The sequence below is a fragment of the Centruroides vittatus genome, unplaced genomic scaffold (genome assembly GCF_030686945.1).
Source record: "Centruroides vittatus isolate TY-2023 unplaced genomic scaffold, ASM3068694v2 contig_812, whole genome shotgun sequence".
Lineage (NCBI taxonomy): Eukaryota > Metazoa > Arthropoda > Arachnida > Scorpiones > Buthidae > Centruroides > Centruroides vittatus.
Genome location: NW_027122530.1, coordinates 4,030 through 30,164, shown reverse-complemented (window position 1 = coordinate 30,164; position 26,135 = coordinate 4,030). Strand labels below are relative to the sequence as shown.

General features: G+C 31.2%; 1 protein-coding gene and 1 long non-coding RNA gene across 2 annotated transcripts; one reads left to right on the top strand and one right to left on the bottom strand.

The window, feature by feature from the left end:
- The first annotated feature begins 17,916 nt into the window (after positions 1–17,916).
- On the top strand, positions 17,917–18,290 carry LOC136982144 (uncharacterized). Its single transcript, XR_010881853.1, has 3 exons — positions 17,917–17,933; positions 18,002–18,055; positions 18,121–18,290. It is a non-coding gene; the product is annotated as an uncharacterized lncRNA (long non-coding RNA).
- Positions 18,291–19,494: 1,204 nt separating this feature from the next.
- LOC136982145 (uncharacterized protein F54H12.2-like) lies at positions 19,495–20,784 on the bottom strand. The gene has a single exon (XM_067278568.1). The coding sequence runs from the start codon at positions 20,782–20,784 to the stop codon at positions 19,495–19,497; it is 1,290 nt and encodes a 429-aa protein (XP_067134669.1).
- Between the last annotated feature and the right edge of the window lie 5,351 nt (positions 20,785–26,135).

The window sequence follows — 26,135 nt, the reverse complement described above, 5'->3', positions numbered from 1 at the left end:
ATTTACCGATAGGGAGTAGCGCAGTTGCGTGCCATCAATGGCTTCTGTGGAAGAGCCGTTTCCCTTGTATTTCCTAAGTATAAATACGTATTGCGCGATTATTTTCATATTTTAACTTTTACTTTGAATTAATCAAAATTAATATTTTATTATAACCGCATTATGTATCTTATAACAAATTTCTATAGATGCGAAAACAATGATAAGATTGCTATTGTATATTCGAATATAAATTCGTACATGATCTTCCCAATGGAAGCGCTGTATTGTCTAATACGGGACAGCTTCCACAGCGAAAATATTTGAATCGTGTAAAGCAGCCAGATTACAGACATTCGCATTACAGAGCACCAACCTCGTCGTTTAGTTGGTGGATGTTACACACCAAAATATCGTATAACACTCCAATGATTCTATCCGGGGCCGGCACAGCTACCCTATCATCAAATGTAACCGCACGCCACTGAAGAAGAGAAAGGTTAATTTTTCTTCTTGTCAAGATAAATGAGAGGTGCGAATTTAATGTGTGTGTGGCTGTCTATATTTAAACAGTCACTTTTATATAACAAGCCGTTTATTTGGAAAACAATGCTTACATGTTTTCGGTCGAGAACTTCTCTTGGCTAGAAACAAAATGCAAAATTTCAGACAATGTGGAAAGTTCTCTGTCGTCATTTATCCAACGGCGATCGGTCAGAGACACAGCGGCAATCAGACTTAGTTTGAAAGCAATCTACGGACCCAGAGCAAACTGGCTGTAATTTAACGTAGTTGAAGCGACAAAGATGAGACGGAAACCGACACTGACAAGACTAACTGGTTGAAGGAGAAACAAGACACTACCTTGCCTTGAATTTCGAGGTTTACAAAAGATTTCTTTTCAAAATTCTGAATTTGATTGTTCTCAAATTTCTCTCTCCACCTTGTAACGTATCGCGTGACGCAAAAGGCAGGATTACACAACATAAGGTTCAAGTACCAGGCCTGAGCTTTATAAGAAACAAAACAAGAAAAAAATAATAATAATAATCCAAAAACATGTATAAGTATAAATTCATAATAAAACATTTATTCAATTAATTAGTAGTGAAATCAATAACAAACAATACTTGAATTTATAACAAATGTTAATTAAGCACTGCTTACTCGCTTTTGCCTATTTGTTGCAGCAATTAACTTGTAAATACAATTTGTGGTAATGCCTGTAGCAATTAATTCATCATCTTTCTCTATGGCGCATACATTATTTTCAAAGTTGACTAAGCAGCCTCTATCAGTTACGGTTTTTACTGAAAGTAAATTTCCATCTAACTCTGGAACATAAAGTACAGTACATTCTCCAAGAGAATTTCTTCATTTCCATGAAGTGTTCTGAACTTTATATATCTTTCACCCATGTTATGTAATTTCAGCATTGCTCCATTGGCAATGATGATAGAGTTGCCCATTTGTTGTGAAGTCTTTGGAAAAATTTTAAGTTTCCTGTCATATGACACGTTGCATCTGAATCAATGACCCAATTATTGTCAACATAACTTGTTTTATACGATTGTACCTTTAGTACTTTTCTTTCACTTTGTTTATCCTTTTCTACACAACTTTTTGAGTTGCTTATCATAATTTTTGTAAACATTTTTATTTGTTCTTTGTCTCTTAAAAGCATCTTCACTCGCCTTATTTTTGTTGTTTAAATGCCAACATTCATTTTTATAATGATTACTTTTGTTGCAGTAAGTACAAAATTTCATTTCTTTGTAGTTTCACTTTTCTGCATTTTTGCTTTTAAACGATGTACTTGTCCCGATGTACTTTGTTTACTTTGTAAACGCCTTTCATATTCATCTATCAATTTACTTGTTACATATTCTTGTGTTAGTTCTTTTTCATCCTTACTTTCTAGTGCAGTTATTAAAATAACATATGACTGCGGTAAACTACGTAGCAGTATAGCACATAAGTGTAACTCTTTAATCAGTTCACCAATGCTTTTCAGGGGTTCCTTCAGTCCAAGAATATCTTTTACGTGATCCTGCATTTTCGTGTTCTCATCATACTTATAGAATAAAGCTTTCTAAGCAAAAATAATTGTTCTTGTTGAGTCAGCTCGTTCGTGGAGAATTTTTAGCTTTTGGCACGTTTCCGAAGCTGTCTACTCATTTATTATATGAATTATTTGAGAATCTGAAATATTTAAGCATATTAGTGCTCTAGCAGTACGATCACGTTTATAATATGCATCGTCTGGCTTTTCAGGTTTCACGCCAAATATATCGTCATATAAATGTTCTTTAATTAATAGCTTCTCCATTCGAAACTTTCATATTGAATAATTTTATCATTTAATTTTTCAATACTATTATTATCTTCTTTTGAAACTGCCATTACCGCTGCTTTATTTTTTCCAAGAGAAAAATAATATTGTTATTTTCTCGTAATCAGGGTGTAACTAAACACTGTGTCAATATTGTAGAAATTGATTAAAAAAATAAGCTTTAAAACCTGTTTAAACGTTGTTAAATTCTGCTTTCTTATCCAACCTGCCAACATGTTTTATACTAAAAATATGTTGGAAGTTTTTAATGTAAAATTACTTTCAATAATATTTCGTATTTTTAGAAGTTTAAACAGAATAATTGAGAACTGTTTCATTTCCATGTATTCAAAAAGCAATTTTTAACGATTTCTATTTGTATTTTTGTTTACTTTGGATTTTGTTTATTAATAGGATTTATTATACTGGTGTAGGTTCTACTTAGCAAATACAGATTTTAGTCAGAACCTCAGAACAAAATACGTATCTTTATTTTAATTTGTAAACTCTGCTTTTGTGTTTTAGGCCCCTCTTCAGCAGGTTCATATTAATATTTTATAACAAATTTTTTCTTAATGTTTTTTTTTAAAAAAACAACATTATTATACCTAACAATGATATTTAAAATCTATAAAATTTTTTACAGGTTCTATTGTCTTATTGTCTATTATTAATACATCAACATAGACGTAAAGTATCCATAGAAGAGTTTTTAATATATGTTATTTTTTTTTAAATCCGCCTGTATAAAAATATAAAATCTTCTTAATATATTTAAAGGTTTCCTTTAAAAACTGTAAAAAATATCTTTAGTCATTTATCTAGCACTGTTAATCGCGAGAAATTTTTTTTAATTGACAATCTTTTTAAATAAAAATGACAAAGAGCCTTTTTACAAGTTTTATAAGAATTGTAATTTTTAATCATGAAATATTTTATTTCTTAGGAGAAATTGACTATTATGGATTCAAAAGAGCTGAATTTCATATAATCTGCATTAAGACAAAAATTTATTGGGCTGCAATTTGAAAATAAAATTGTAGACCTATAAATTCCCACTGTCATCCATCTGCTCTCTGTCTGGAGACTAAGGAAGGACATCTGTCCTTTACTCTCGTGAACGGAGTTAGATAGATGAAAGTCGAAAATAGATATGAAAAGCTTAGGCGCAGTATGCCCAGATTAACTATATACATACTTCCGGTACAAAGCGAAAGTTACGTTATTTCAATTCAAAAAGTTTTCCTTGAACGGAGATATATGGATGTTACACAAAGTCAGTCAGAATCACAACTTTATTTATGGCGGATGACCTGTATTCTGTGAGGTCCCGCATAAAGTCCGAATCCCTCATTAAACATACAAAAATTGGATTCATTTAAGAAAATGTTTTCTTATGAAAAAAATGTATGAAATAGATTTGTGGCGAAGGTACGAAATAAACATTACGGTCGACCCCGTGAGGTCAAGGGTTGTCGCGAACTAACGGGTTGAAATGTTTTGATTCTCAATCATAAAGATCGAGCTCTGACTCAGACGCACGTGGACATGACACAATTTTCAAATAAAGGAGATAATGTAATATTTTTTTTTAAAAAAAACTTTCGCGTTGTAAGTAATAAAAACATAAAACATTCTTAAAAGTCAGAAAAGAAAATATCGCGTGAGATACGAGCGAAAGAATCAAAGTTAGATCAGAACTTGCAGAAGTGTAAAATTGATTAATGCAGACGTAGAAAACAGAATAATGATCAATAGGAAGATGGAGAGAAAAATTCGGAACCAATCAAATTCAGAATGTCAGGGAGAAATACTTTATAAACCGCGAAATTCAACGACAATGTGTTCGCTTCTCTTTCCTTCAACCTGTTAGTTCTCTGTGTCGGTTTTCTTCACACCTATGTCGTTTCACCTATAAGGACTTTTAGCCAGACTGTCCCAGAAAACCCAATTGCCTTCGAACTAGGTCAGATCGCCATCGAAACTCCATCTACCCGCCATTGCGTTTCCGACCGATCGTCGTTGTATAAATGACGACAGTGAATCTTCCACTTTGTCTGAACGTTTTACACTTAGTTTCCGGCCAAGAGAAGTTCTCGACCAAAAACATGTAAGCATTGTCTTCCAAATAAACGGCTTGTTATATAAAGGTGACTGTCTAAATATACACAGCCACACACACATTAAGTTCGCATCTCTCTTTTATCTTGACAAGAAGAGAGATTAACCTTCCTCTTCGTCAGTAACGTGCGGTTACATTTCATGATAAGGTAGCTGTGCCGGCCCCGAATAGAATCATTGGAGTGTTATACGATATTTTGGTGTGTAACATCCACCAACTAAACCACGTGAGGTTGGTGCTCTATAATGCGAATGTCTGTAATCTGGCTGCTTTACACGATTCAAATATTTTCGCTGTGGAAGCTGTCCCGTATTTGACAATACAGCGCTTCCATTGGAAAGATCATGTACGAATTTATATTCGAATATACAATAGCAATCTTATCATTGTTTTCGCATCTATAGAAATTTGTTATAAGATACATAATGCGGTTATAATGAAATATTAATTTTGATTAATTCAAAGTAAAAGTTAAAATATGAAAATAATCGCGCAATACGTATTTATACTTAGGAAATACAAGGGAAACGGCTCTGCCACAGAATCCATTGATGGCACGCCACTGCGCTACTCCCTATCGGCAAATCTCAGAATTCAACCGATCATACAAGTCGAAATTATCGTTTCGGGAAATCGGAAGTACTATCCATATTTGTCTCTCGCTTTTAAGAATTAATTCACAAATTCAAATATTTCGGTCTTTAGATTTTGATTTAAAATTCTGTCGTAATCGACATATATTTTGACAGTAGATAGAGTTATATTTATTAAATATTTTTCTAATTAGTTTCGTGTTTATTACTTTGTGATTGAAATGATTTCTTTACAGACGATAATAATAATATCATATTCGCTGCCGTTATTGTGCAGTTCTGTTTTACCGTATTTTTTATTTTCTTTTTATTTATTTTCTAATTTATTTTTTAATTTATTTTCTTATATTTTGAAGTTATTTTTTTATTAAAATTTTTTATATTATATACATCTTTTCTTCAAATATCCGTCTCGCACATAGTCAATCAACACCATTGATTTAAAATAATTATTTGTTTTATTAACATTTTATTAACACACATTCATCCTAAATATCCTAATAAATATCTAACTATGACGAAAAGAAATACAATTCACAATGCAACATAGAATACAGGTACGTCGTGTATATTACAAACGTAATTGGGCTTCACGCCTAGTAGTTTTTAATATAAAAAACAATAAGAAAGGTGCAATACATTCATTCCTTTACAGTATAAGTAAAAAGACTTCCAAGTATGGCTACATAGAGCCCTTGTTCTGTTCTCAAAACTCTGGAATTCTATGAAAACGTGCTAGGAAATACGTAGTTCTTTTAAATAGGTGTTCAATGAAATACGCATTTTCATGTAAAGTGTGAATTTGAAATTCAGTTAACTTGTAATATTCGGATTAAAGAAACCACATTATAATTGATTTTATTCTGCTCCCAACAGTAGTTCAGAATCATTATGAGACGTTGCAATGTTTCAAGGCTTTGATTTGGATCATAAAAATGAAAGTTGACAGAAAGAAACTACACATCTGTAAAGTAGTAGAAAATAGTAAATGTTTATTATTGTATAAAGCACAGAATTTGAATATAATTCTTACCTCAAAAATGGTTTCATTTGTCATCAACACGTTTGGTAATAACTTTATTGCAAACGGTGGATTTACTCTCTTCATCATATGCAAGAACTTAAAGACAAAAGTATTAATGAACTTTCTGGAAAGCGAAAATATAATTTTGAAATTTATATAAATATTAATTAAACAGTCAAATCATTATTTATTAAAGTTTTTATGTTTGAAGTTCGCTGTAAATCAGAGTTTGCTTAAACGCTCATATTTTAAACTTGTTAAATTTCTGAACTTGACAAACGTAGCTTGATCACAACATTGATGCTATTTGATGTAGTTAAAGTTCGAAAAGTTTGGGAAATAATTGGTGGGGGTCGTGTGTATCTCTATTAGGTTTGGACTTAATGACGATTTTACTTTTTATCAGCATTTACAATTTTTTAAAAAATAAAACTCATCTGTCCTCTCAAAATTAAGCTGTTTTCCTGTTTTATAATATTTAAAAATATAACAAGTTGTTAATAATAAAATATCATAACAGATGGCGCAACACACGAAGTTATAAATGTTGCTGGAAAGTTGAGCAACTGGTTGCTGGTTTATTTTAACATAAAGGTCATCATCTCTTTATGTGTAAGTGAATTCTTTACAACTGCTACTATTTTTGTCCACTCCAGGTAAAATTTTGTTTTGTTGCTGTTTATGTTACTAAACTACTGAATTCACAAAAATTTTAGCAACTCTTTTTCAATTTCTTGAAATGTCTACTCTTCTAAATTCTTTAATCGTTACTTTCTCATAAAAAGTATTATGTTATGTTTGATCGAGGAATTTCTGGTACGATATAGAAACAATTTTTAAAAATAAATGATAAATAAATTTTATTAACTAACAATTAAATCTCGAGTTTGTTGAAAATTGTAATTTCCCATCAAGTTTTTAATTATTATATTCAAATATTAAGTATTCATATATATATATATATTATATTATATATATACGATCGATATATATCAATGTTTTATTCATTGATATATAATAAAACAAAACACACACACACACACATGCATATATATATGTGTGTGTGCGTGTTTATATTTTGCATTATTCATAAGAGCAAAATTTTATATTTTCATCATTTTAACTGTAAAATTGTTAAAGTATTATAATGTATATTTTGTAATAGGAAATTCATGATTTAATGAAATGAGGCAAAATATTTGGATATCTGATGCTAAATTACAATTTCGAAGAACCGCCTGATTAAATTGTTGATAAAATTTATTTATCAAGACCTAAAGTACATTGATAAATTTACATGTTTATTATTGAAATATACATTTCAATCTTGGATAAAATGTTCCTAAAAATTCCGCTTTGGAATCGTCCAAGTAGTTCGGTAGTCGATTACAAATTCTGGAAAAAATATGAATCCGTACTCTATTGAACAAATTTTCGATTAATAACATATTTTTATTTTGTCATCTATAAAAATGAGGACATAATATAAAGACGTTGTTTTTATTTGTGATAAAGATTAACAGAAAAGCTCAAAAGATGACGATACTTTGCAGAAAGAAAACGCCGTCGTTTAACTAAAATTAATATTAATGCGTTATACAGTACTTTTACTTGTGATTGTTAATTAATTATTCATTACAAATAAATTATCGATTGCTTTAATAAACACATTTTTCTTAGTAACGTAAAACAATAGTATACTTTTGCTAACTTCTCGAAAGTAACCATATGTTTTTCACTAGTCCTTTGTTTCGTATAGCACGGATTCGCATATCACCACACTTTTTCGGAACGTAACTACCGTGTTATACGAGGAATATCTGTATGCCAATAGTAAAATATGAATAATAAGCACAAAACAGGCCCGGCATTGCTCGGGCAAAAGTAACCATAGCGAAGATTAAGAATATTACATTATACATTATAGTCACAAAAGAAAAGTAATTTCATCAACGAACTAAGTTTTTCTAAAGAAAGGTCGAATTTGAAAATCAAATGTTCTAATATTGTTCGATTTTCACGATGTGTTCTGATTATATCCTTCAATTTTCATCGAATGTTCTAAAAAAGAAAGATCGAGAAAAACCGAACTAATCTGTTTAAATTTGAAAATCGAATATGTTCCAACATATTACTTTTTTCTTTTTTTTTTTCCAGCGACTGGTAAATCTCGCACGTCGCTTTCTCTTGTTCTCCATTGTTACTTAACACTTCCATTGTTACGTAACACTTCCATCAACGATGGAAGTGTTAAGACTTAATCCTGTCCCTCTCCCCCGTGGAGAAGAATTTCGAAAAATCCCTTCTTAGCGTGCGTTCTCGTGACGTACCCTAACTATGTATCAAATTTCAACTTTCAACTTCTAACCGTTTGTGCTCTTAACATTTCCATTCTTACGTAACACTTCCATTGTTGACTCTTCCATTCTTAACGCTTCCATTGTTGACACTTCCATTGTTACTTAACACTTCCATTGACAACATATTGTTGATGGAAGTGTTAAGACTTAATCCTGTCCCTCTCCACAGTGAGGAGAAATTTCGAAAAATCCTTCTTAGTGTGCGTTTTCGTGACATACCCTGTGTACCAAATTTCAACTTTCAACTTCTAACCGTTTGGGCTCTGCACTGATTATTATTATTATTATCAACTCGTCTCGATTATATATATAGATAAGCACAAAACAACTAATCTAGTAAAACATATTTTATGTATTTAAATTAAGAAAGTATTCGTTATTCGGGCAATGCAATTTTAATATTACCTTAAATAATTAATTGTAATATTTTATCATTATTATCAACTCAATCTTACCTCAAAGGAATCTTCAAAATCTACATTCGTCTTGATTTGTAACAAATACCTTTGAAATTTCTTTCCCTTTAAAAACATTTATTAAAATAAACCTGTAAGTTTTTAAACACTGTTAATGTTAACTTACCTCCTTATGAATTAAACACAAAACCGCCATAATAAAAATCAGACATATCAATATCAATACAGCTGCTAAGAGTGAAAACATTAAACTTCGTTTAGAAGATGCATTGAACAAAGCTTGATATAATAATAAAAGGTCAATGCAAAAATAATTTGAGAGTCCGTAAGTAAGAATTGATGAATAAATGTCATTTAATCCTTCTACTAATTGATACACTGTATTATAAATTTTTAATGTTTCGGAAATAGAAAATACGTCCTCATCATTTGTGTTGTTTTTTAATTGTTCGATAATTTCATCCGTTATTATGCAGAGCACTTTGAACAAAAAAATCCCAAGAAGAATTACTGAAAATGTAACTCCGTATCCAAAAATTAATACCAATGAATCAATCACGGTCAAAAACACTGTATATTGCGGACTTGTATCGTATTTAGAGGCAAATCTCCCATTTATGGTTGCTTTGATATTACTCACTGCTGCTACAATCCCTAATAAGAAATAAAGAGGAATCCAAAATGAAATAATACGAATTATTCTGTTGGTTATTTTGGTTTTGCACGTTTTTGAACAATTTATTTGCTTGCATTTTTCAACAAACTGAATGGCTTTATTTCCTATATTTTTATATGAAAAGTTGGAAATCATAAAAACAACAAACATATACCAAGAAGTATTTGATAAAATTGGAACGATAGCTTTTTCCCCTCCGTATTTCAAAGCAACTCCTGTAACGTATTCACCTTTTGTTCCAGGAGCGTACACGATTTTTAAACTTCCATAACTACTGTAAAGAAACATCATGATAATAATCATGCTGTATGTTTTGAGTGCAAGTCTCTTGTAAAATAAAGTTTTAGAATTGTATATAGTATATACACCGAATATCTTCATACAATCACAGATACACATAATCATTTCATAAAATCGATCTATCATGATTATGAATTCTTTAATTCAACTTTCTAATTTGTACTTTTCTGAAGACCTATTTCGGCCGTGTTGTTAATATCCGATTTCTGGTCGTCTTATTTATCTGGTATATATTTGGAACATATAAGAATAATCTCTGGTGTAAAAGTATTTTCTTGAAGAATATGTAATGATTTGAATGTACTTAGTATACCATTTACTTCTGATTTTCGATAAAAAAATGACTCATAAAATCGATTTTTATTGCATGTTCATCAATATTAATTCGCTGTGGAATATTTATTATTTGTTGACCATTTGATGTAATGGGCCTATCTTAATGGAGATTATGCATTTAGAACATTAATGTTGCGTGCTTTTTGATAATGTTGTTAGTTTGATCTATATTCATTGTAGAAAACAATTTGAACAGAAATTTATTCACGAAACAATCGTTTTGCAAATAAGTATGAAGATAATCTGTTATCCGCATACTTATTTGCAAAATAGTCTTGAAAACGTTTGCTAGTGTCAAAATAAAAATTGTTAAAAAGTTATTCTATTTTTAAATTTCGAAATATTTATTATTCCTGTATTTCTACAAATATTTAGAAGATAAAACTGTTAATGTATACATATTAATGTAGTAAAACCTCGCCTAATTCGAACTAATAGGGCTAAAGTTTGTTCGAGTTAGCGAGGGTTTTTCTCCTGACGAAAACTAGAAGGGACGGTAATTTATTAAGGTCAACTTTATCAACTAAATCATAATAGAATAAAATAAAATTTATTTACGGTTTATAAATTTTAAAAATACGAACTAATTATTTTTACTTTATTTTGAAATTTATAAAGTATAGAAATTTATTACTTGATGAAGTAATATTTAAGTAAGATTACAATAAATAAAACTGCAAATAAAGAGAGAGAGAGAGAGACTGTCTCTGATTTATTTGTCTGGTAATTAATATAGAAGAATGTCAAAAGAACTTACGAAAAAGATAAGATATCATTATTAAGAAATAATTATTTTATTTTCAACAGAAAAAGTTGTTTTGGAAGAAAGTAATTAATTATTAATTAATAATTGTATTTTCGAAAAAGGTTATCACTAAACACGAAAATGTTAAAAATTTATTACAAGTATTTCAAAAAACGTAAAAAAAAATCAATAAAGAATTTCTTCGATTTGATATTTATTTTGATTGGAGTTAAAAGCTACAACTCTTATTGTTAATGAGAGCTGCTCAATATGACTTACGTCTGGGGAACAATCGGCGATTATCGAAAAATATTTAGTAATTTTTGTTATTTCGACAATTTTGCTTAAAATTACATTTCTCGGACAGGTCGATTTTATTCTCAAGGCGGACATCTTTTGCTATAAAGTTTTTGCGATTCTGAATACCAATAGACAACAAAAAAATTTTAAAAACTCATTTATTTTTTATTAACTAAACATTTATTTCGGAAAAAGTAACACAAACTATTAACAAACATTTAAAAAAACCTTTTAAGCTAGACGTCAGTAGTAGTCAAATGAGTAGCACGAATCACAAAATTCCCATAGGATAACATGTATGAGTAGCACGAATCACAAAAATTTTAAATCCCATAGGATAACATGTATGAGTAGCACGAATCACAAAACTTTCCCGTACGATAACATGTATGAGTAGCACGAATCACAAAATTTTCCCGTACGATAACATGTATGAGTAGCACGAATCACAAAATTTTCTCGTACGATAACACAAAATTTTTTGAGTTAGTTGATAATAATTTTTCGACGTCGATATAATTTTTAGATCGCTTACCGTTCGATAAAATTTCTGCGCGCGTTATATTACGAAGTGAGTGTGATTTGAAATAATATAACACTGGAATTATTTTGAAAGATTTTTATTTTTACAAAACGTTTACAATTTTTCTTTCAGTTTGTCTAAACAAAGACACATTTCTGACATTAAGTACAAGAATAAATTTTCGCGATTGCTAACAATGTATTCCTTGCGTAAATTTTGATATTTAATAAGATAACACCAAGAAAGTTTAGTTTGGAATTCGTTAATAAATTCTTCGTCAAGGGTTTGATAGCGAGAAACAAAAATCCAATTGAGATGGTTTCGTATTTGACGTAAAGTCGATGTACTTAATTTTTGGTGTTTTAAAATTTTTTTAATATCAAATTTATGTACGAAGGCGATAATAAATTCTTTTGAAAGAGATTGGAATTCGGCGACTTTATTCCAATCAAGATGATTTGAAAAATTTGTAAGGAAAACGTCGTCTAATTGCTGATATTCGCAAATTAAATCCCATTTTGCATAATCAAGATGCGACGTAATAAACGTGGTAGGAAATTTGTAATTTTTCCATATGTGTTCCCAATTTAATCTATCCGCATAATCCGAAATAAACTTATGAGATAGATCGCGTCGTTTGCTGATTGTTCCCCAGTGTACGAAATTTTGAAATTGTGTTATCGTTTTCTCATCGATAGGCGATGATGAGAAAGCTTCCCAGTCGATGGGGGATGGTTCATTAACTACAAAGAAATAAATAAACATTGTTTATTTAATTACATTACTTGAGTACATTAATATAGAGTACATTAATATAGAGTACATGATTTAACCCGATTACAATCTTTGAGAAAAAACAATATCGTCACAATCTTCAAAACTTTGAGAAAAAACAATATCGGTGCATTCTCCAAAGCCTTTTTCATCTCTGTCAGTACCGTTCAATGAATTTGTTTCTAAAAACATAGGATGCAAGATTCTTTCAAAAATTAATTGTGCAATAGCTGCTCCAGGTTCAAACACAATAATTTCTGATCCGAAATTATATAACAGAACTCCGATATTTCCTCGATAGTCGGAATCGATAACTCCACCGTTTACTATAATTTTCTTCAAAGACAAAGAAGATTTTGGAGCAATGCGGCCATAACAGTTTTGTGGCATTTCAACAGCTAGATCGATAAAAACTAATTTTTGTTCATTTGGATTTATTTGAAACCCATCAGCACAGAAAATATCATATCCTGCTGCTCCGCTAGACATCCGTTTTGGAAGTTTTACATTTTTGTTTAGTTTTTTAAAATATATAATTTCTAGAAAAATAAAATATTTATTTAATATTACATTCCATACATTCGCATTTTATAAAATATTTATCGAAAACAGGTAAAGTTATCTTATCGTCTATTACAAAAAATTTACATCTATATGATTTATTATTTAACATTTTCAACGAGGCCGCTTTAATACACGCCTGTTTTAAACAGGAATAAGTTTTACTACTAAAGCGGTGTATTACATAAGTATATTTTCTTTTATATATTATTAAGAACCCATATTGCGGTGATGGTAGATCTGCAAATTAAAAGTAGAAACTATAGTGACCAAATGATAACACGTCTATTCCATTATCTAAAATAAATTTTTTATCGTAAAAGGGGGAAAGGGAAATTTTATTTTGGAGATATGTTGTTACCTCATGATTTTTGCTTTTAATTCCGTATTGCCTGTGTCTTAATAGTTCTGTATTAAATAATACTTCTTTATATTTATCGTGATTAAATGTTTTTATAACAGATTTTTTAATACCTTTAGCAGTTTTTTTATTTTGTTTATCGAAAATATAAGAATACATTTTCGGTTTTAGCGAGCAAAATTCGATTATTGGTTTCGATTGAGTTTCGTCTTTAAAATAACCCAGTTTGTTTTTGTTCGTTTCGTTATATAATTTGTGAGTTTTAGGATAATTACTGAAATCAAAAATATCGGGAAATGATTTGAAATCTTCGTATACGTCGTTTGTAAAAATTTGAAGTGTCAGGGAATCTGTGTCTGTATATAATAAGCGTACGTTTTCGCCATATCTATTTTTAAATATTTTATAAAATGTTTGGTAAATATGCAATTTACTCAACTCTAATACGCAAAAACCTATATAAATTGGTTTATCCAAAATTAAATTAAGTTTTTTCAATTTAAAAATTGTGAGATTGTCATTTATAATTTGAAACTTTTCTACGGACGGCTTAGACAGATATCTACGATATTGATTTAATGTTGTAGCCGCTTTTAAATTAATACGCTTTCTTACATTTTGACAGGTTTTTCCGAAAAAACTATTATTCATTAATTTAAAAAATGATTTGTCGAAATCATTAGTTGATTCTTGTCTTTTTTTATTATTAAAATGAATATATTTTCTAAGCCATGGACTTTGACAAAACGCTAATACTCTATGAATTTTAGTTATTATCAATCCCTCTTCTAGATAAAATTTTAAATTTCTATAATGAACTACATAGTTTGTTTTATCGAAAAGAGTAGGAGTTAATTTTTTATTAGTATTGACATACTTTAAATTTAATTTTTTTAATACTGTTTTTTGATAATTAGATAATAAATCGTACGGGATCGAAATATGCTCTGGGGCAAGCGGTAAGTCATCGTGTCTATCATGAAGAGTTTCGGGATATTTTAAATCGACTTCTAAGATATATCCTATGCTACTTTTATCTGATATATTAGGTATGTCTAAAGCGTCTATTTCGTCTTCGTGTAGCCATCTAAAATTATTTACGGGTAAGTATGCGCTCATCACAAACCCGTAAAGATTATTTGCGTCTATCGACAGAATATAATTATGAGGCAGATTTTTATCGTATGTTTGCGGTATTAGCGGATTATTAGCTCGCGCAAATCTTTTCCCTGCCAAACTAATTCCTCCTCGCATGGCTTGTTCGATAAATTGATACTTTTCGATGTCAGTGAATAATTCTAATTGGATTTTTGTCATTTTTAAACCGCAATTCCATGTTAAATCAGGTGCAGTTATAAAATATACGGGATCTAAATTATAATACGTTAAACTTAATTTTCTGAAATTCTGGAATATATCCGCCAATAATATAGTATCGACATATTGGTATAATTTTAAATAGTCTTTAAAAGTTTTACAGTTAAATTTTTCCCAAACTAATTGGGCGTGATCGTAATCTTCGTCGCTAATATTTTCTTGCGATAACTCGTTATAAAAACATTTTTTAGGAGGCAATTGTTTTTCGTCTAATATTCGCTTATTTTTAAAATAGGAATATGGAAAAATTCCCTTTCTTAATAATAATTCTCTATATGTACAGCGACGAAAAAAACGATTAAAAATTGGGAAATTATAATTCGCATTTTTTAAGTTCTCGGTTAAAACAGCGAGGCTAGAATTTAAAAACTGGAAACTGTCAATGAATTTATAATAATCTAATGAAAATGTTGTAAATTTTTCGGAATTTATGGGAATAATTTTAATTTTCGAAAATAATTTGGAAGGAATATTTTTAAAAATTAAATGCGAATCATAACCTGAAAAATTATGAAGTATAATCGGGATAAATGTTTTTAATCGATAATTCAAATTGCATCGATTGTGGGCGTATCCGCGGATATCACCTGTCTGGTGATTGTGATCCAATACGCGCAGATCATCATCATTAAATTTTTCCTTACAAATATGGCATATATCTTTTGAAATATTAGAAATACTATTTAAATTAATTTCGACGTTGCGATTTATTATATCTAATAAATTACTTAGCTGGTTTTGGATATCGATTAGAAAATTATTAACGGCGTTATCACCCAAATAAAAATTGCTATATATTATCTTATCTTCGTTTTCGATAATTATAATAGAATAACATATAGGTTTATGAATTTGGATATTTTTAGTAAAACTAACACTCGGATCTATTTCATCGGAAGAAACCTCTTCCAAAATTGACTCAAAGTCGCAATAACACGCTATGGGAAAGAATAATTCCTTTTCTATCGACCGGAATTTTACAATCGCATTCTCACCTTTTGGGGTTGATACTTTTTGATATTTATGATTAGAACAAAATTTAACGTGATCATTTAAAGTACACTCTCTTTCGAATCCGTTTAGACATTTTTTACAGTATTTTCTAGGTAAAAATTTATCGGACATTAATCTATTGAAGTTCCTAATCAAGAAATAGTGCGACTTATATAGCAATAAATTTATCTCTTTTTCAAATTGAAATTTGCTTATATAGATAGGATAAATTAATTTCTTTTCGTAGCCATAAACATTAATAGTCAGACAATTATTTTTTTCAAATATAGGAATATTTTTCACGATTACAGGAAATTTTAAACGATTTGTATTTAAATATTTTAAATATTTTCTATATAAATATACAGAATTTCTGTTACTACCGGTTGCGGGATACAAATGTGCAATTATACAATATAGAAAACATTGATTGTCCGAACATTTTATATTTAATACACAACGCTTATTAACTAAAGATTTAGGAAGAATAATATTTCCGCAGCCACCGCTTTCATTTTTATATATGCCAATATTAATATCTATGAATATAATTTCATTTAGTATCCATCCCGATCCATACTTAATAAATTCGTCGATATAATTTAGAATCGTATCGAAAGCATTAGTTAATTTATCGTTAATCATATACGAGGATAAAATATGCTCAACACGGCTGGAAAAATACACATCTTGATATTCTGCAATATCATCTTCTAAATATTTTAAAAATTTAGTTTTTAAATTTATCAAAAATTTTCTTCTACACACAAAATTATCGCTAGCTAAAATATTATAAACAGTCGGCGTTATTTTTTCAAAAAAGACTGCGGGATCAACATTTTCTGCAATAAACGCTCTATATGTTTTCGCATATCCTCTAAAAGCTTTCTTTCTTAATATAAAATTAAACATTTTCGTCTAAATGTTCGCCCATTGCATCGAAAGCCTTCTTATATAATTTAAAATCCTTAACATTAATATTGTATTTGTTAGACGGATAGTTTCCTTTCGTTCTTGTCAGAGAAACATATGCAGTAGACTGAAATTCCGTAACCTCCATTACTTGATTTTCACATATTTTAATTTTAAATGGCCGAATTTTCAAAGTTTTAGTATTATGCACGCTTAGGTCTAAGTCAAATTTTTGCTTTTTCGACTCCTGTTCTTCGGTAATTTTAGGTTTCGGACCCCTCTTTTTACCGACGCTCTGTTTCACGGTAAAATCAAATTCATTTTCTAAATTTAAAATTACATACTATTTAATAAAAATATTTTTAAAATAATAAAAAATAATAAATTCTTACCAGCATCTGACGACATGTTTTCTTAGTTGTATTGGAGATACTTGTAGTAGACAAGATGTGTCGGACAGTCTCTTGGTCCTAGTATATATAGCAGTTAATCTAACCGGATTGTACCGGTTAGAACTGGAAAGTCGACTGCTGTCTATCAGGAAACTGTGTCGCAGAACTAATTTCGTAAGGCTTTTGTCCTAAAAAAAATCTAATTTAGTAAACCCTTTAGCCCCGGAAAAAGCGAAACTGTGTCGACAAACTAATTTCGTAAGGCTTTTGGCGAATTTTTGTCCCAGAAAAATTTATTTTTGATCGGGAAAAGTGTCGACGAGCTAATTTCGTAATTTATTTTTGACTAGGAAAGGCTTTTGGCGAATTTTTGTCCTAGAAAAATTTATTTTTGATCAGGAAAAGTGTCGACGAGCTAATTTCATAATTTATTTTTGACTAGGAAAGGCTTTTGGCGAATTTTTGTCCCAGAAAAATTTATTTTTGATCGGGAAAAGTGTCGACGAGCTAATTTCGTAATTTATTTTTGACTAGGAAAGGCTTTTGGCGAATTTTTGTCCCAGAAAAATCTAATTTCTGACGCGGAAAAAGTGACAAACTAATTTCGTAATTTATTTTTGACCGGGAAACTGCGTCGTGTCGACAGCGAAAATAATCTAACTGTGCCATTCATAACCCCTTCAGCAACCCGTCGGCATAGATTATAAACCTCTAATTTATTTTCCACGTCTCTAGAAAGTTTAAGGAAAACGATCTCGGTTGCTAGAAAGTTTTTTATACCCTCGAATTTTGTATAAATACCGCTCGGAACTCAGAAGTTTCTATCAAACTCGAAACATCCAGCTAGAAGATGGCTTGTAAGTATATTTTTATATATATATCTACATTTAATTAATATATTTTTTTAAAAAAAGAAATATTTTAGATAATGTAAATTCTGCTATACCTGCAGTCCGCGATGGATCTTGCGATTTTAAATGTGAGTACTAAAATAAAAACAAGGTTTTCTTTATTCTTTATATAATATATATTTATATAAATTAGATTACGACTGGATAGATTCACATCCTGCGTGGATGACTATGCATCCACACCGTTTCTATACGAGGGAGGAGGAGAAATGTAATATAGGAGTAATTATAGATTTTGAGGTATTTACAATCAAGGATATGGGTCTCGCATTCGATACCTTATGTCGTCAGGTCGGGTATGTGGCGTGCAATTGGAACGAATTCGATATAATTAATTTTTATAATGAAAATATTGTTTTCGAGTGGTTAAATTTTTCTAATCAAAAAAATGTAAGATTCGGCAACCATTTACACGGTCTTTATTTAGCATACGAAGAAGGGCCTTTTGGTGAGTGGGAGAAAAGTGAAAATGTTTGTCGAATTTTATATGATTTATTTTTAAAATATAAAATTTTTTATTATAAGGGAGGGAAAATTGAAAAAAATTTTTTAGATTTAACGAGTGAAATTTATAACGTGTATATACCATACTTCGATCTAGAAGATTTCGGCGTGCCGAAATCTTCCGACATAAGGGTTCCATGCCCGAACCATCTAAAAAAATACCCTCACAACTGCCCTCCTCCCAAAAAACGGACGAAAGAAACGGTGTGTAGTATTCACAGGATGGGTTATCCGCACGAATGTCGTCGGCCGCAGGATGGTGCCTCGCTATTAAACATCTGTACGGACCATACCCGTTTTATTGCTCATTGTCCTCTGTGCGATGTTTTTTCGTATAAGACATACATGTTTAAACACAGTAAATATATTTTATTCTTATATAAAAATCGGTAAATAATATTATATTTATTTTTTAATTTCGGGTTTTTTTATTTACAGATATATGGCAATACCCCCACCTGTAATTTATTTTTGAAAAAATAAAGCAATTTTTTTACACTTTAAATGCTTTTATTATTTTTCATTGAATTACAGCATTGGTTATACGTTACAGTAAGTGGGCGCGCTAAATACAAACGGTGTTTAACAAAGTTTTGTACAAATTCGTCGTTATAGACTTTATCCGTTTTACTTAATTCGTTTAAACATTGGTTTCTATTCATTTTATATAGAAAATACAAACAAAAATAGCCGCAATTCGTCGAATATAAACTCTGATGAACGTTATTATTCCAGCAACAAGTTTTAGAATTGCGTGTTATAAAATTTATTATATTCTGTTTCGATGGCTTAATCCCATAACTATCGTAGTAAAAACAGATTTTTCCGTCAAAGAATACCGATATCCAGTGAGTTCCGGGTTTATTTCTTTCGTCTAAGTTAATTATATACGATTTATACTTAGCGATGCAAACAGGTAAATCATCCGATGCAAAAACTCCTCCAAAAGTTTCTCTTATTTTCGGATCGCTGGATGCGAGCCTCCACAGCGTGATGGTGTTCATTAGTAATCGACAAAAACAGTCCTCGAAGCATCGATTTCTAGAGTATTATTGTATTCGAGTAAACAAATAACGTTTACAGTTTCTAGTAATGCCGTTGCGAACTTAAATTCGATTGAGATGTTTCCTATTTGATTTATACTCTTATGTGATTCGGAGGCGGCTCGATCCTGTGTTAAGTCGAAACTGTAGAGAGTATATCCGTCTTTATACTCTTTGTAAGATATGTTAGTATATTTATGGTGATTAATACATCCTATATCTTCGAATAATGATATAAAATTCCTTCCATAGGCGTCTCCTCCATAATTCGGAGAATATGGTTGCGGCGGAAACATTTGGTTGTCTTTTAATAAACATATATAATTTAAATTGTAATTTTTAAAATTGAAAGGATTATATTTTACATTTCCATTAAATGCGGTATTAGAAACTAGTCCGATAGTCATTCTGTAAGGCAGCTGGCCGATTACGGCGTTTGAGATATTAGTAGATTGTATTCCGCTACTTAGGGTAAAAACTTTTACATCCGTTCTTCGAAACGGCATTTTTATGATGCCTGTTTGCAGCGCTTTTTCTATTCCAATTTGAACAGACGAACTAACGTCTACTTTATTAATTTTTAAAGACGCGTTTTTTATAATTATTTTATAATTATTGCTGGTAGACATTAGAGCAAAATCGTCTTTAGATCTTTCTAATTTAATTCTTAAATCAACGTTATTAATTAACAATTTAGGTTGATTAGACAAATCGATATGAAGCCTTCCGATTAAATCTATTAATTTACTTTGTTTAGCAATATTAAATCTTTTAGCCAATCCTTCATTATTATCGTCTAACGAGTCCATATATTGCGCAGTATCTTTATAAAATAATGCGCTCGTTAAAAAAGTTTCCTGCGCATCTTTTGAATAAAATAATAATGCTTCTAAAATAGATCGGTAGCAGTAATTAGTCTGCGAAATTATTTGTTTATCATTTAAAAACACGCTGCATTGAGAAAATAAACTATTTAAAAAATAATTAACAGGTGCGACCTTTTCTTCGGCAGAAACGTCCGTTCCGTCGTTTTTAATAATTTTTGCTTGAACGTGGAGATAAATCGAATGCAAGTCGATATAATTTTCGCCAGAACCGGATATGTAAAATTCTATCGGGGCACGGCTATCCGATATTGTTGCTACGGGATGAACAATAACTTCTGTAGTATTGTCGATGGCCAGTTGCGTCGAAACGGTGCTAAATAAGTCGAGCTCGCTTTTGGTGCAGGGGCAGGAATTCGGGTCCATTTTTCTTATTCCGAAAATATATCGTGTACTTTCCGTCTTTTATTCTGCGTCTGCTTCAGTCTCTTCGGTCGCTTTCGTTTTATACCCGATCCGCCTTGCACTTTTTTAACTACATCATCTTTAATTTCAGAGCCAATATCCTTTAGATGCGATTTTGCCGATTCTTTAAATGATTTCCCCGCAATTAGGTCTGATCCAACACCCGACGCAAAATTTAATGCTTTGCGCCCCAGATACGATCCGATTCGGCCCAGAATCGGTACTGATTTTCTAAAAAGATCGGCGAAGAATCCATACCCTCGCTGAATTTGAGGCCCCGCAAAATAACCTCGTCCCGTCAAATGTTGCCTCAAATATAAATCGGGAGTCCATAACGTACCTCCTGCTTGATTACAGTAGTAATTTATACAAGCTTTTGGATCGAGCTTCATTTTGCACTTCTTAAAGACAAACTAATGCTAGATATTAAACTAACAGGTATTTATAACTGTTTAAAAGATAAAATTAATATTGTTTTTCCTCCGAAAAAGACTATCTCTTTTCCGCTCGCAGATCTCAGTTCGATTTCGATTGTTTCGATAAAATTTTTCCTAATAGGAAAATACAAAGGTTTGGAATAAACTTTGACTATCTGATCTTCTTTCGTGCCCATAACGGGTATAACTCTTAATAACGGGGCTGTTATATCTCCTACGTGATGAGAAGAAATAATATTCGAGTAAATAAAAATTTCCGAAATTCCTGCCGACATTTCGATGGGATAGCGACTTATATATTCGCCGGGTGGAAATTTTGTAGCCGTAAATCCGAGAAAATCTTTCAATTCATCTCCAAATTCTACAGAAATATTCCACGGAACTTTTAAAATAATTTTATTATTAGGCAGCAATGCCAGTTTTATATACTTAAAAATGCTAAGAAATTTTTCGGGAGACGAGTATAATCCGATAGGAATAAAGATTTTTTCGTCTTTATAAACTTTCTTAATTACTTCTCTCTTTCTATTTTTCTCCACTAAATTAAAATATTCGTTAGAGTAGTCCTGAGTCGACAGTCGAAAATTATGAGTCGAATTACCCCTTAATACAGTATCTTCGTTAGGTAAGTTTAGCATATAAAGTAATTTCGACGAATCCTTTACGGTGATAAATAACTCGTGCTCGTCTTTTATATTTATATCCACAGTTTGATTATTTTTATCGAAAATAAATTCTGCCAAATTAGAATTTGTTAGACTAACTATGTTCGAATTTATTATATCAAACAATTCAGTTTTATCGCCTTTAATAGAAATTAATGGAATCAAATATGATTTATCCGGCAAAGGTTCGTCTTCTTCTTTCACGCTTTCTTCGATCGTCACAATATACTGATTATTATGATTAGATATATTAAACCAGTTTCTCGGAATAATAGCTTCGGCAAGACCGACGGTCCAATTTCCGTGTAAATTAATAGGAGGACTCATTTTCACCGTGAAATGCGACTGCGTATTCCCCGGAAACAGGTCCATACTTGCATTACTTATCAGCGTCACGAAAAAATCTGATTGCATCATTTTGTTACCTTTTGTAATTCTTCGGTATAAAACCTTCCTTCTAGAATCTCGTTATTCGCATCTTTTAATACGTAAGTCGGAGGATGTGATAGAAATCGGTCGTGAATAACAAATATTTCCTTCGTCCAGCCCGGCAGATATCCGCGACTAAATGTTTTACGTATTTTCGAAATTCGAACTAAATCACCAATATTAAATTTAAATTTACTTTTCCTTTTTATACCGTACAGCCTATCAAAAATCGAACCGTAATGCAAAAGACTAACTTCAGATGGAGCCATCCCGATACTTCTATGAAAACTATTATTATATCCTTTTACAATATCGTTTAATTTATCGATATATTGATAAGAATTACGATAAGTAATTAATCTATATATTTTATTTCGTAAAGTTTTATTTAATCTCTCGACCACCGAAGCCTTAGTATCCGAATGGGTCGAATAGTGATTAATTTTATATTTTTTAAACAAATTTTTTACTAATCTATTATAAAATTCGGTTCCCTTATCGGTTTGCATATTTTTAGGAACATTGCGTTTAAAAATAATTTGAAACGCTTCGGCAACAGACTTAGGTTTTTTATCCTTTATTGGCACAACGTAACAATATTTACTAAATACATCAATTACTGTTAATAAATATTTTATACCGTTATTATATCTAGAAAATTGCTTTAACACAATTAAATCGGCTTGCCATAGGTCGTTAGGATAAAAAGCTTTAGTTTTTCTTCGCGAATATTTAACCCTTACAGGTTTATGCAACGAATAAACAGGTTGAGAAGACAGCCATTTTTCGACAGTAGATCTCGGAAATTTAGAAGCTTTAACTAGTTTACTCACTCCTCCAAACGATGCCGAAGATTTGGGGTTATAATATAACCGTCTCAGTAGTTTCTCCATTCCGGACTCTTCTTCCTCTTTTTCGACGACTTTTTCCACTGGTAAAATACTCTCGGAGAAATTGTAGAAAAAATTTCTTCGGGACTTTCGACTTGTATCGGTTGATATCGCGGCTTTTCGCCGATTTCGGGTAGAGTCGACAAACTTTTATTTCCTATCCACTCTCTAGGAAAATTTAGTTTTCTTACAGCTTCCCAAAACACGTTAAAACCGATAGGCGCAATAGATGTTTTTCGATTGCGAAACAAATGAGATAACAGATCAATTATGTGGCTTCGTGGTACTGGAGTGCCGCTAACTGTTAATTCACCTTTTGTATTCCATCCGTAGTCGTTTTGTCTCAGTTTATCGATTAAATGAGGAACGTATTTTTGATATAGCTGGGGTACAGATATAGTTATTTGTTTAATAAACGCATCCTCACCGTTATCGGAGGTAGGTGGTTTTTCTTCGGGTAGCTCCGGCGGTTTTTCATCGGGCACAACGGATACTCTGACAGGCTCCTTCGGCTTATGGACGGTTCTCTGATATCTCGAAATCAACTGACTTAATAATTTAACTTTACTATCGTCGGATAAATCGGTACTCTCGAGTAATTCTTCGATATTACTTCCAATTCTTATTTCGGGTTTAATTTGATATCCTGCCAGCAACTCGGGAGGGACCAGAGCCATTTGCTTCGCCATTAGATTCTTTTTCCTATTGCTTTACCGATTAATCCTCCTGCCATAGACAATAACGGCGCCAGTAGAAGAGGAAGGAATCCACCCGATTGATTAATCAAAATTTTTTTCTTGATATTTAAAGGAACACGTTTTTCACTTAATTTCCTGATTACTTTTTTATATTTTCGTAATTTATGAACGTCAGCAGGTATATTTCCTCTCAGAAAATTATCGCATATTTCGCACAAAACTTTAACTTGGTCGGAAGTAGCCTCTTTCAATATCGCTCTTCGTTGAGAGGGAGTAGTTTTGGCTAAATGCGCCAACATGTGATAATTTTTCTTTACGTTCTTCATTTTATCGGTAAGTATACCCAATAAATACCTTGTTCGTCCGGAAAACACGAATCCCGCACCGAAAGTTTCTTGTCTGTTTTAGGATGAAAATCCAGCAGCAAATAACCAAAATCCTTTTCTGTCGCTTTTTTATATGCGTCCATAAAAAAATTACATTTTCCTGCGAAAGCTTGACGTCCCAAACAGCTTACTTGACTTTCGTCTCGATTATTTTTAAACAAAATCAAATAATGCGTATTTAAAGTAATATCTCTCATAATTCTATTTTTCGGAAACAGATTTTGCATTATCAGGATCACGCTTACATTATAATGGTGAGACTCTGTTGTGAACAGAAACGCAGTTTTTGAACTGAGTTCGTGCATCAAATCATCGATTACTACTAAATCCCATCCTTGCACAGATTCAGGTAGGCCGTACATAAATGTAATACCTTTTTCATCTCGAAAAAACGGTAAGTATACAGAATAACACCATAAAACTTTCTTTAACTGTTTTTCATAAATTTTACAACGAATAATTTTTCTTACTAACGTAGTCTTTCCACATTGCGACGGTCCAGCGATTATGCAGTTACTCGGGTGCTTAAAATACATGTCAATCGATTTTACTGACTTTAGCAAATTTATAATGTTTCAATCCGCAATTTATCTCTCTAAATATTAATATATTCTTTTTATTCTTTTCAACGTAAACTTCTCTCATAACATCCGAACAATCTTCGAACGAATAATATAATTTATTACTAACGTCGTTAATTCTTCCGTCTTCATCAACAATTACAAAACCGAACTTTCCATCTTCCTTCCATATATCTCCGTTAACTTTAAAATAACGCAAAACAACGGGAAAATTATCGGGAATATCGAGTGAAAAATTATTTACCGCAGCTATACAGGCGTCCAGAGACTTGTACAACCGAGGAGAAACAGAATAATTTCTGTCGCTGTCGTAGGTAAAAATAAAGCCGTATGCTTCCATGTTCGATCCTGGCATTAAAATAAATTCTAACGTATGTTAAAAATTTATATATGTCGACAATCAACCAATCACATTTTATAGTAAGTATGTCAAAAGGTATTTGTTATTAGAACGCGCGCAGAAATTTTATCGAACGGTAAGCGATCTAAAAATTATATCGACGTCGAAAAATTATTATCAACTAACTCAAAAAATTTTGTGTTATCGTACGAGAAAATTTTGTGATTCGTGCTACTCATACATGTTATCGTACGGGAAAATTTTGTGATTCGTGCTACTCATACATGTTATCGTACGAGAAAGTTTTGTGATTCGTGCTACTCATACATGTTATCCTATGGGATTTAAAATTTTTGTGATTCGTGCTACTCATACATGTTATCCTATGGGAATTTTGTGATTCGTGCTACCCAAACGACTACTACTGAAGTTCATATTGCCAAGGAAAAAAATTGATCATAAAATTAAGGCTGATAATGTGTTATCTGTTTGCAGATGTTCTTTCTTGGCAGTGTTCACATTAAGCTTGACACTTAGAGATTCAATCAGAATTTAAGAATATTATTTGTTTATTGTGAATTTTGTAACAACATAATCGTTATGGTTTAAACCAGTGGTTCCCAACCGGTATTTCGCGGAACACTGGTAAGCATCTCCCAAGTGTTCCGCAGATTTAGTCGCAAATCGGAAAGTGTACAATCGTATTCGAGCCGCCGAATATCAAAAAATTAAAATCATAAAATTTTCATAAACGTAAATATATATGTACGACTCGTACTTATGGAGTGTACTACTGTTTCGAATAAGATAAAGGCAATGATAAAAACTGAATGAAATATGTAAAACACATCAGGCACAAGTTTCCCATTAAAGTTATTTAGGTATA

Coding starts and splice junctions, on each gene's coding strand:
- LOC136982145 (XM_067278568.1), bottom strand. CDS start 20,784: ATGGACCCGAATTCCTGCCCCTGCACCAAAAGCGAGCTCGACTTATTT.